This window comes from Lipotes vexillifer, unplaced genomic scaffold (genome assembly GCF_000442215.2).
Source record: "Lipotes vexillifer unplaced genomic scaffold, Lipotes_vexillifer_v1.1 scaffold570, whole genome shotgun sequence".
NCBI classification, from domain to species: Eukaryota; Metazoa; Chordata; class Mammalia; order Artiodactyla; family Lipotidae; genus Lipotes; species Lipotes vexillifer.
In genome coordinates, this window is record NW_006777801.1 from 2,543,958 (window position 1) to 2,555,954 (window position 11,997).

Consider the following 11,997-nt stretch of genomic DNA (forward strand, 5'->3'; position numbering starts at 1 on the left):
CCGGGGCACGAACCCGTGTCCCCTGCATCGGCAGGCGGACTCTCAACCACTGCGCCACCAGGGAAGCCCGGGAAGCCCTCAGGATAACTCTTGAAGGATTTGACCAAGTTTGGTTAAATCTCATATACAGCCAAGAGCTTTCAAGACACATCATAAATTTGCTTTCTCATTCGCCCTGACCTGTGTGTGAAACAAAACGTCAGTCAGACATTGTTCAAAGGAACCTATTGTTGTGGTGTTCAGGATCACGTGGTATGTTGGGAGAGTTACGTGGTTGCAGTTAGTTATCAGCATAATGGTGATTTGTACACAGTATCAAAAGTACCTCTTTGCAAACATTTTAGAAATATGTTTTAGAAATGATGCTTCCTATATACAAGAAACCAAAGTGGTTATCTCGGGGTCTGCTTTTCAATGTTTTATTCCTTTTAATTTTTAAACCATGTAGATGTTTTACCAATTAAAAAATTTAAATGATATCTTCTAAATTGAAAAAAAAAAAAAAAAGTACCTGTTTGCATGTGGTGGTGGAAGCCCCGGCCCACAGCAAGTCCCAGATAGCAGCCGCCTTCTGCCTTTCCCGTCCTCAGATGAGCACCAACACCACACCTCTTCCAGGCACAGGCCCTGCAGGGGAGAGGTTTGAGAACGTTGGTTTGCAGTCCAGCAGACCTGAGTTCCACTTCCCGTTCGCCCCGCTACTAGCTGTGATACCTGGAGCAAGTTCCTCAGCATCTCTGAGTTTCTTATTCCTCATCTTTTAGATGGCGGTCCCACCACACATTTCTCAGGGTGGCGACAGGGTTAACAGCTAGCACAGTCATAGCGCATGGTGAGTGCTCCTCGATGTGGGGCCACTGTTACCCCACTGATGTAGCAGCAAGCACTGCTGTGGCTGCAAAGAAAATGGTGATGCTCCATAAGCAATGCTGGGTGAAGAGAAAGGGCAGGGAAGGTGAGGCGAGGGGCCTCAGCATCACACCTGACCAAACCTTCCCCCCCAGAGCCCTGAGGATGATGACAGGAAGGTCCGAAGGAGGGAAAAAAACCGAGTTGCTGCTCAGAGAAGCCGGAAGAAGCAGACCCAGAAGGCTGACAAACTCCACGAGGTGAGAGTGTGGTTAGGGCAGAGCCATGCAAGGGCCGCGGCAAGGAGTCATCCTCCACCCTTGCACTGTGATGGACCTGAGGTCACACCCTGGGCATCACCAGTTCGGCCACATGCACGTCTAATTCTGCTGTGTCCTTCCAGCCCAGTGTTCTGAGTCTTCACTCACTGGTGTCTTTATTTCTCCCTCACTGGTTGCATCTCACACTCAAGTTTCCTTTATTACAAAATGAAGAGTCCACCTTTTGATCCTGATTCCCTTTCAAGCTAGTGCCCCATTTCTTTTCTTTCCCTCTCTTATTTCCCTGCTTATTAAAAAGAGACCTGCTGTCTCCATGTCCTCAGTTCCTGTTTATTCCCCAGTCCTCTGTGGTATCGTTTCTGCTCCCCCAACACACATACATGCACACACGCACATGCACAATTCCTACAGAAGCTGCTCCGCTGAGGCCACTAGTGCCCTGGCACTGCCCGGTCCAGGGACCTCTTTCTAGTCCGCTCATCCTTCACCTTGCTGGCTCCTCTGACACCACTGATCCTCGCCTTCTTGAAACCTTCTTTCAAGGTCTTTAGCTTCTGAAAGACCACGTTTCCTATTTCTCCTGACCCTCTTCACCACTTTTTTCTTAGTTTCTTTGTTCACTTTTCTACCTCTGTCTGTTTTCTTAAATGTTGGTGTTGACCAGGCTTTCAGACTCTGCCGTTTTTTCTTCTCACCCTGGAAGATTTAATCTATTAATCTGTTCTGCCAACGTCAGCTCCCAACATCACTTACTCTCAGGTAGACATTGATTACTCCAAGACCTCTGGCCCTAACCCCACATCTCCAGTGTCTGCTTAGATACCTCCAAATGGGTCGCCACAGGCTCCTCAGCTGCAGCATGACCATGATAGCGTGTCTGTTCACCCTGAGACTTTCTCGTCTCACTGTCATCAAATTGTAGTCAATGGGGCTAACTAACCATCTATCTTATCACCCAAATCAGGAACCTGAGCTTTATTCTAAACCCTTCCATTTTCCTCTATCCCTGTGCATAATCCCGCATAATCTCACAGTCAGGACATGGGAACTGACATCAAAGGCATCACAAGATCTGTCCAAGGAATTGATGGCATTCCCATGCTCTTGTCTTTGCACAGGGTTGGTGTGAATATTAAGGGTTTTAGTTCAGCTCTCTCCTGCCACACTTTCTGGCCATAGATTGTCTCAGCAAGGCCAGTCTGAGGGGCATTGATAGCACAGGAGACTCTGAGGTGTTATGAGGGGGAAATGACAGTCTCTAAAAACCCCTTCACACTGAGCAGAGAACAGATTTAGAATGCACAGGCTCCAGGGAGAGGTGACCCACTGATATAACTTCACAGAGGGCCATAGATTGTAAATGTTACGTTCTTTCTTGAAAGTAGGAAGTCTGGGCTGTAGAAAGAGACTATAGGATCTTCAGACCAGGGTCAGGGAAGGTCCGTCCCAGCCAGGATTAGTTCTGTAAAATTTCCACAGAGGAATTGGGGTGCCCTTTGCCTACTTTCTTCCCTCCCCCTTGCTCCTGAAGCAAGCCTGGTTCTAGCTTCATGCTACCAAATAACCCCCAGCGGGGACTTGTGGCTTGGTCAGTGCAAGGCCCTATATTCAGAACACATGTGCCAGCAGGACCCTTCCTCTCGAGGAACTTCTCGCTGCAGCCAGAGATGCATCAATATCAAAACACACAAGAGAACACTTGGCTTTAACTCCCAAGTGATTATGTGTGTGGAGGTGACTAAATGACTTGGACGAGATCTTTCATGGAGCAAGGTCGAGTAGATTCGTTCAACAAATATTTATCAAGAACCACTGCAGGCAAGGCATTGCCACTGGGTCACAAGGAGAGGATTAAGATCTCATTCCTGTCCTTGGGAGGCATAGGCGTCTCAAGGAAAGTATATTCGTTTCCTATGGCTGCTGTAACAAATCATGACAAATTTGGTGACTTAAAACAGCACAGATCTATTTTATCTCACAGTTTTGGAGGTCAGGCATATGAAATGGGTCTCACTGGGCTAAAATCAAGGTGTCAACAGGGCTGCATTCCTTCTGGAGGCTCTGCAGAGGAATCCGTTTCTTGCCTTTTCCAGCTTCTGTGTTTCTTGGCTTGTTGATCCCCTTCCATTTTCAAAGCCAGCACTAGCCAGTTGAGTCTTTCTCATCCTGCATCACTCTGACACCGTTTCTGTTGTTACATCTCCTTCTCTGCTTCCTTTTTCCCTAACACTCTCATGATTACCCTGGGCTCGCCTGCATAATCTGGGATAATCTCCCTCTTTTAAGGTATTCACCTTAGTCACATCTGCAAAGTCCCTTTTGCCATGTAAGGTAACATATTCACAGGTTCCAGAGATTGGATGTAAACATCATGGGGGTTGGCATTATTCTGCCTACCACAAACATAAATACTTTTACTGCAGTGTCACAAAAAGATGGGTCTCTCTCAATTTCTGTCATTGTTGGATTTGATAATGAAATGAACTAGATTTCCAGGAAATTTAGAGGTGATTTGCCACATTTACTCCTGCCTAATCCCTCTTAGAACGGTGGGTGGAGGGCCCTTCACAGGATTCTTGGCTTGTTCTGCTGTCCATAAACATAACTGTGCCAGTTGCCCTTTCCAGAAGGGGGCCAACTGATCTGAAACCCAGTCCCTCCACAGAAGAACACGCCCTTCTCCTCTTTCTCTGTGGAGCTACAAGAATGGATTAGGATCATGCACCACTGGCAGATCACCTCAGCAAGGCCAGTTTTGTTGGGAAACACAGTGTCAAGGAGGCCAGGACAGTGGTTCCATCCATACACAGGCCCCAAAGCGGAAGTCCACCCTTTACCGTCACTAGCTACACACAAGTGTCATGGGTCACTGGTGTCAGTAGTCACTTTGGTGACTAGTTTTTAAATTTTGAAAAACATCTACATATTGAGAGTGGGATGTCTGGTTAAAAAATGTGGTGATGAATAATGTTACTGTGCTCCAGTGTGCTGCAGGCAGAGGGCTTAGCACACCGCTTTCGGTCACAGCTGAAAGCCCCTCAGGCTCCCTGGGGCTCCCAGGACACATCTAGGTTGGGAAAAGTAAGAGCCAGACACAGTGCGTGGAAACCTTCTCCTCAGACTTGGAACGAGGCCAGCTCATTGGGAGACACCGAAGGGCACAGAAAACTGCCACCTGATAGCCACGACTGCCCACTACTCCCTGGGGAGCTGAGCCCATCATAAGGGCTTTGAGTAAATGTAAAGTAGATAGCTAGTGGTAAGCAGCCGCACAGTGCAGGGAGATCAGCTCGGTGCTTTGTGACCGCCTAGAGGGGTGGGATAGGGAGGGTGGGAGGGAGACACAAGAGGGAAGAGATATGGGGATATACGTATACAAATAGCTGATTCACTTTGTTATACAGCAGAAACTAACACACCATTGTAAAGCAATTATACTCCAATAAAGATGTTAAAAAAAAAAAGGGCTTTGAGTAAAGCCCTTATCCCATAAATTCCTCTATCCTATACTGTGGGCTAGCATTGCTAAATATCTCCAAGTAACTCGAGCTCTTTATTTGCCTTTCCTGAACACCATGAAGGGGAATATTTAGAGCAAGACGTGTTTAAAATTCCCACCTTCCTCTCCTGCCCACTCAGTTCTTGAGCCTCTCTCACCTCCAACATCCAGAAAATCCTCCTCCAGTCCCAGCTGTTGCAAGTCTCTCGGCTGCCTTCTTCCTCCCACAGCTCTCCATCCCCAAAGCCGGGGGACTGTCCATCAGGGCAGAACCCCCTTGGAGGGCAGGGCGGGAGGAGAAGCTGAGCAGGCCAAGCCCGAGAGAGACTGGGGTCACTCTTCAGAGATGTCTGAGTTTCCCCCTCAGGGTGGTGGCTGCCGAAAGCCGCCCCGCAGTGATGAGAAGCAGTTCCTAGTGTGTATCTGTGCACCTTGCTGTTCACTGTGGCTTTTCAAGTTTTCCCTTCAAGGCACTTACCCTTCTCATGGAGACTTTGAATAGTCTCATGGAGACTATTCATCTCTGAATATTAGGCACATGGCCCGGGTCCAGATTCACAAATGGCAACCCAAGAAAACAGTCCAGGTCTCTAAGCCCAGTTGAACGTGTCTCAGAAGTGGGTCACACTGGTTCAAGCCAGGCACCCGAAGGTGTAAGACTGAGAAAGAACTTTGAGTCAGAAAAGGAAGGCAGCGATGCCATCCTCAGGAGCCCCAAATGTCACAAACTGACAACTTTCTTGGGCAATATGGTTGTGGTACGTGTTGCCCTGGTGTTTTCAGATATTGCATACTCTAAGAGAATCCTTCATGTCAGTCCTCACTGGGTTTAGAAACTGATGATGACACTAATTTGTACAGCCCTTGCTGGTGACACAATTTTTCTGCTGGGAAGTATATGAGCTTAAGGCTTGGGAATAGACTTATGGTAAGATCCTGAGCTCTCGTAGCCCTTTACTGCTGGTAACCACTGTGGGGGGAAATTTGGGCCCAGACACTGCCAAGCGAAAGCAGAATTGCTGTCATTGCCTGAGAGCTGCAGTTGACCTTGAAGTCAGGGATCAGGCCCCAAGCCTGCATGACCTCAGAAAAGTCACCGTACCTCTTGAGTTTCAGTTGTCTCGCTTGTGAAATGGGGTCTGTGTCCTCCTGATGGCCTTTTCCTTCCCCTCATTTCCTTCCCACCTTAGTTATCATCTCTGGTCCCTGGTACCCACATTAGCTTCTTTACCAGTCTTTGCCTCAAAGGCATCCTAGACCCTGAATCACCCCCCAGACGGCACCTCACTCCTCAATCAGCCTCTCTTTAGAAGCTCAGACCAGGGTTTCTCAGCCTCAGCACTATTGACATTTGGGGTCAGCTATTTCGTCATTGGGGTGGGGGCAGTAGCGCTCCCTTCCCAGCTGTGACAACCCAAACTGTTGCCAGCCGCTCCAGATGTTCCCCGGGGACTGTCAGAATTGGCCCAGTTGAGAAACATTGCCCTAGACAGCTTAATTTCTGAGGCAGAAGTGGGATTTGCAGTGATTTCAACGCCTCCCATTTCAGGTCTCTGCTTTGTGACTGTGTCCTGCACATTCCCAGAGAAGGCAGCACAGTGACCTCAAATCCTCCTGGGATAGGAGATTGGAAAGTCAGCGAGATTTGAGCTAAACTGATCAACTCTTTGGAAATAACAAAGGGTCTAATGTTCTTGGCTTCTTTTTCACATATGTTAAGTCCAGGTAATCTCTCCTCAGGTTGAAGTGGGTCTTGCTCATTCCCCTTTGTACCCACTCAGTGTTCTCACCTCCTCTGCCTCCCCTCTCAGCTCCCTCTTTTATTTTTGTGGAACTGGTCTCGCTTGGAGAAGATTTTGACTTCTTCTCTTTTTATTCCCTCAGCTCAGTAAAAGCCCCTCCGCAGATTTATGAGTAAAACTTAAATCCCAGAAGAGAAAGTCCCTGTGGAGAAGGCAGCCGAGGGGCCTGCTGGAGGCCGGCTGGAGGCCCGCGACAGGCAGCTCTGTGACCTTTCTGAGCTGGGGCTCGGGGAGAGCCGTGGACTTCGGCAGCATGGCCCCTGTGGCTTCCAGAGGGAGAGCTCAGAAGCTCAGAAGCATCTTGCCACAGAGCTCAGTAACTATACAAAGGCATGTGGAATATTCTGCTGCAGGAAGAATTCTGTTCTTTGGAATCTAGTTAAAATCTTAGCTCATCGCTGGGCTTCCCTGGTGGCGCAGTGGTTGGGAGTCCGCCTGCCGATGCAGGGGACTCGGGTTCGTGCCCCAGTCCGGGAAGATCCCACACGCCGCGGAGCGGCTGGGCCCGTGAGCCATGGCTGCTGAGCCTGTGCATCCGGAGCCTGTGCTCCGCAACGGGAGAGGCCACAACAGTGAGAGGCCCGCGTACGGCAAAAAAAAAAAAAAACAAAAAAAAACCAGCTCATTGGAACCATTCAAATGTATTCTTCATTTTACTTGGAGGTGAAGAGAATTTCCAGTTGCAGGGTGGAGAGCGTGTGTGTGTGCGCGCACGCGCGCATGTGCGAACTACCCAGAGCTGTGGCCTCTCTCAGCCCTTTGCTACAGGCAGCGCTCCCCACGATGCCTAGGTCCCCATCCCCTCCTCCCAGCCAGAGCCTTCCTGCCCACAGAGGGCCTCGCTGCATTGGGAGACTGAATTCTGACCCCCGGACTAGAGCTGTCAGAGGCCAGAGGAGAGCCTGGGGCATTGGGGGTGGTAGGCCTGGGGGAGAAGGCGTAATGCAGCCAGGGTACTAGGGGGCCAAAGTGGCCCAGCTCAGCCTGTGGCGGGGTGGGCGAGGCCCGCTGCCATGGAGAGTACTCCGGGTCACCCTGAGAGCCTGCCTGGGAAAGACAGGAGGCAGAGAGATAGCTCCGATGGCCTCTATGTGCAACCTCTCTGGGGCCCTTGTTCTGAGACGGAGGAAAGTGCCTAGAGTGGGAGGGAGGGAAGGAAGGGGGCAAGAGAAGGAGACCAAGGGCGAGGGTTGTGGAGTCACTGAGCTCGTAGATGTTGGCACTGGGGCCTGTCGGGCAGGGGTACAGGAGAAGGTAGCAGAGGCCCCTAGTTGCTATACATTTCTGATCTTTGGGGAGAGACCTTATTTAATATAAGTAAGATTGACTATGATACAAGACTGAATAGAACACGTAATGAGAGATGTGGTTCCATTAGGTGCTATGATCTGGGAAGGCTTCCTGGAGGTGGTGGGCTTGACCTTCCACACAAAAGCAGGAAGGCAGCCCAGTTGAGGATAACAGCTTTAGTAAAGAGGCAGAGCTGAGAATTTGCATGTATCTTCATGGCTTGTAAGAGGATCAGACTTTTTTAGTAATATTTCTTAAAAGTTACTGGTAAGATAATAAGGTTGGGCTCCCAGCTCAGGAAATGCATGGCATGCATGGTTCAACAAAGCCTAACCATATGAATCAACCTAGAAATGATTGAAAACAACATTTCAGCAAGATGCAAATAAGATCGTCAGCCTTAAGAAGGTCTCTATTGGTATGCCATAGGGCTGTGCAAGTGGCCGAGTATTGTAGGACTTATTAATGAGTTGGGTGAAGAAAAGGAAGACCTACTTCATCGAGTTAGTGGACAGCTTAGAGCTGTGTGGTATCACTAACCCAGGACCTGACACAATCAATATTCAAAAAGATTTTGCTGAGCTTCCCTGGTGGCGCAGTGGTTGAGAGTCCATCTGCCGATGCAGGGGACGCGGGTTCGTGCCCCGGTCCGGGAAGATCCCACATGCCGCGGAGCGGCTGGGCCCGTGAGCCATGGCCACTGAGCCTGTGCATCCGGAGCCTGTGCTCCGCAACGGGAGAGGCCACAACAGTGAGAGGCCCACGTACAACAACAACAACAACAAACAAAAAGATTTTGCTAGGCTGGCAGATGACCAAGCAAACAGGGCAAAATTCAGTAGAAGCGGATGTAAGGCCCACCCTTAAGCCAAAATATCAGTTGTAGTTCAAGTATGAACAGAGAAGCGGCCGATGCAGACAAAGCTTGCACTTCTCTGCATTCTCAGAGAGAATCCCCAGAGCTAGGTGGCTGCGCACTTGGGTCCCACCCAGAGCAGACTACGTCACGCATTTGCCCTCTGAATGGCGGGACCATCCCCAGAATCATGCATTGTGTTTTGGGAACATTTTCTCAGAGCTTCTGGCAAATTGGAACGTGTGTTGGGAATGGCCTCCCGAAGGGCGTTGGAACCAGAAGTCCTGAAACCCAAGGAACTCAGAGGACCTGAAGCAGTTGGGCTCAGAGAATACCTAAGGGGAAGTGGTATGGGGCCGTCTCCTAACATTTCAAGAACTGTGATGTTGAAAAAGTATTGCATGTACTCTATGTGGTTCCATAGGTGGAACCAAGCCCAGTGCGTGGGTTTAAAGGAGAGAATGATTTTGGATAGTACAAAGAGGAGCTTTCTAATAGAGCAGCTCAGAAATAGCAGGAACTGTCCTTTGAAGGAGAGAGTGTCCAGCGCAAGTTGGATGTCGGAGCTAGAATTACATAGGGAAGGTTTCTGCACTGTGTGGTTTGGGCTAAGGGCTCTCTGATCTCCCGCAGTTCTAAGCCTCTGTAAACTCCGATATAGTGGAAGCTTAACAGGTGAGTGTTGGAGCAAAGCCAAAGCAAGGGGTGTTTTCATTCATTTACTCAGCATTCGACAAACATTTGTTATGTTCCCGGCACTGTTCCAGGTGCTGGGGCTGTAACAGTGAACCCAGCAGAAACCATCGGAAAGCAGATCAGCAGCTGTGGGGAGAGGGTCACTGACTACAGAGGGAGATCAGGGAACTTTTCAGAGTGATGGAAATGTTCTGCGTCTTGAGCAACACAGTTGTTTACATTTGTCAAAACTCATCAAATTATACACTTAAAATTAGGTGCATTTTATTTTATGTCAATTATAAATAAGATAATAAAGATGATTCAGAAAACAAAGCCCGGCCCTCATCCTGGTGGGAGGGGAGAGATGTGAAGCAAATGAACAAACAAATCTGAGTGGTGGAGGCGGCTAATGAGAAAGATTTCAGGGAAGGAGGTGAGCGTCGTGACCGGGGTTAGATCTGCCCGGAGGACAGGGAAGGGCGCATGGTTTCAGAACCGATGCTGAAGACTGATTTCTGTCTTCCCAGGAATATGAGTGCCTGGAGCAAGAAAACACAGTGCTGCGGAGAGAGATCGGGAAGCTGACAGAGGAGCTGAAGCACCTGAGCGAGGTGCTGAAAGAGCACGAGAAGATGTGCCCGCTGCTGCTCTGCCCCGTGAACTTTGTGCCGGTGCCGCGGCTGGACCCCGTGGCTGGCTGCCTGCCCCGGTGAAGCCCAGAGATGGTCCTCCTCTGCCCAGCAAGGAGCAGTTGGTCTTTTTCACACCTGGGAAGAGGCTTCCCTCTGCATCCATGTACCAGGGGACCTGTGGCCGGGTCAGCTCTTAGGAGCTCCAGGCCGTGTCCCCAGCAGCCCAGGCTCAGCATGATGCTCTCAAAGGCCTCTGACTCAGAGCCTTTAGCGGATCCAGGCAAGGAGGCCATCCTCAGGAGTCACTGCGCATCCACTTTGGCAGCTAGTAGGTTCTGTTGTTGTGCAGAATCATTTCCTCTAGCAGATGGATAATAAAGGTGTTATCTTCTCTCCTTTCGCCAAGTTCTTAGAATTTAGAGACACAATACCTTTCCTCTTCCTGAAGAGGTCATCTCCTGTCTCCTCAGGTGGTTTTGCAGCTCCTGGGTCTTGCTTCTCCCCCTGGTCATCTCCCCCATGGTCACATCCATGCTAGGTGAGGAGGCACCTTTGGGGTGGGACTCCCCTGCCACCCCAGCTGGGTCATGCAGGGGTGTGCTGGGCGTGACTCGTGCTTGTCTTATGCGCTGCGTGAGCCTCCATCCTGGTCAACTTTCCCACCCAGGCTGGACCGTCCTGGAAGATTTTCTACTCCAAGCTGGTTTTCCCATGTGCTCTGTATATTCGCGGGTCACCTCCCATTCCATTAGTAGTCATAGGATCAGGGGACAAATGTACTTTATAGGAGCCTGAATCACACTCGAACGGAGGAAATCTGTCCCCTATGTAAACAAGCAAATATTTGGGCAGATGAGACGGGAGCTCTTTCCTTTTAAAGGTCCCATCCAACGCTGTTCTTTCAGGAAAATCAGAACCAGGCCAAGTTGAAAGTGGCCCCAGCAAGAAAAGCAAAATGGGAGAACACATCCCATCCCCTCCCAGTTCTCTTTCTTCCTGGAACAAGGGAGTTGTGGAAAGTGGAGCCAGCCTATCATAAAGGGAACAAGAAATGGGGACAGCAGGGAAAGGGCTTTGTTGTAAATGTAAATGGTTAAAAAAGAGAAAAGAAATAGAAAGCAGCTATTCCCAGGGGTGAAGAGCTTGCTGACCTCATGCCAGAATTCATACTGGCTAATCCCCACCAGCCTCCTCTTTTTTTCCTCTTTTCTCTCTTCCCCTGCTCACTGGAGGCTGGCCTGCTGTCTTCTAACTCACGCAGGCTGATGGTGGCAAGATTTCCCTGGTCAGAGGCACTGGAAGGCTGCTGTTAGACAAAGCTTCCTGAATACAGCTCTTTCAGGGAGACGGTGGAATTATCTAACCACGTGGCTTGTGGCATCTTAGTTCTCGGACCAGGGATTGAACCCAGGCCCTTGGCAATGAAAGCGTGAAGTCCTAACCACTGGACTCCCAGGGAATTCCCAGCACAAGACACTTTAAAATCATCCAGCCTCATCCCTTCACTTTGTAGTTGAGGGGTGTGGCAAGGGGGAGGGGATTGCTCACGGTCACCTGTGAGTTAGAAGCAGAACCAGAAGCAGACCCCAGGGGATCTGACTGCTGATCCACTGTAGTTGATAGAGTCAGGCTGCCGCCGTGCCAGGGTCCTGCTCAGCTGGTGGCTAAACGTGGTGTGACCTTCTGTCAGCACCTCACCAGGCTGCCAGAGCTGCACAGTCCAGGCGAGTGGCCCATCTGTGAAGGATGGACTCAGCCAGGGCCCCAGGGGCCTATGTAGCTGAGGAGAGCATGGACACGTGCAGTATGCGTCTTGTACCAGCAGGCATCTTGCTGCTGCTGTCTTTCAACTCCAGCGCTTTCCAGAAGGGAGCATTTTACACTCTGGCTGGGGCTCACCTGGCCCTGGCTTGCAGACCCCTCTCACTGACTGCTGATCTGCTCCGACCCCTATGGTCACTGCTGTCCAGCTGGCTGTTCACCCACTCCGCTGCTGACCTCAGGGAGTCCGTGCCCACCAGCCCCACTGGCCAGAGCCCCCTGGCGCCATGTAACAACCCAGGGACCAGTTTCCTTCCATGTAGCTGCTATGGGCCCCCGAGGCCTTGGA

The 11,997-nt window shown here is 50.2% G+C and overlaps 1 protein-coding gene across 1 annotated transcript in view; it reads left to right on the forward strand.

The window, feature by feature from the left end:
- BATF3 (basic leucine zipper ATF-like transcription factor 3) overlaps positions 1-9,968 on the forward strand; it is a 12,406-nt gene extending 2,438 nt beyond the window's left edge. The window contains exons 2-4 of the mRNA XM_007451307.1: positions 942-955; positions 1,007-1,109; positions 9,783-9,968. Of these exons, the coding sequence (XP_007451369.1) occupies positions 942-955; positions 1,007-1,109; positions 9,783-9,968 (303 nt within the window). The remainder of the gene's footprint in view (positions 1-941; positions 956-1,006; positions 1,110-9,782) is intronic.
- Positions 9,969-11,997: the final 2,029 nt, after the last annotated feature.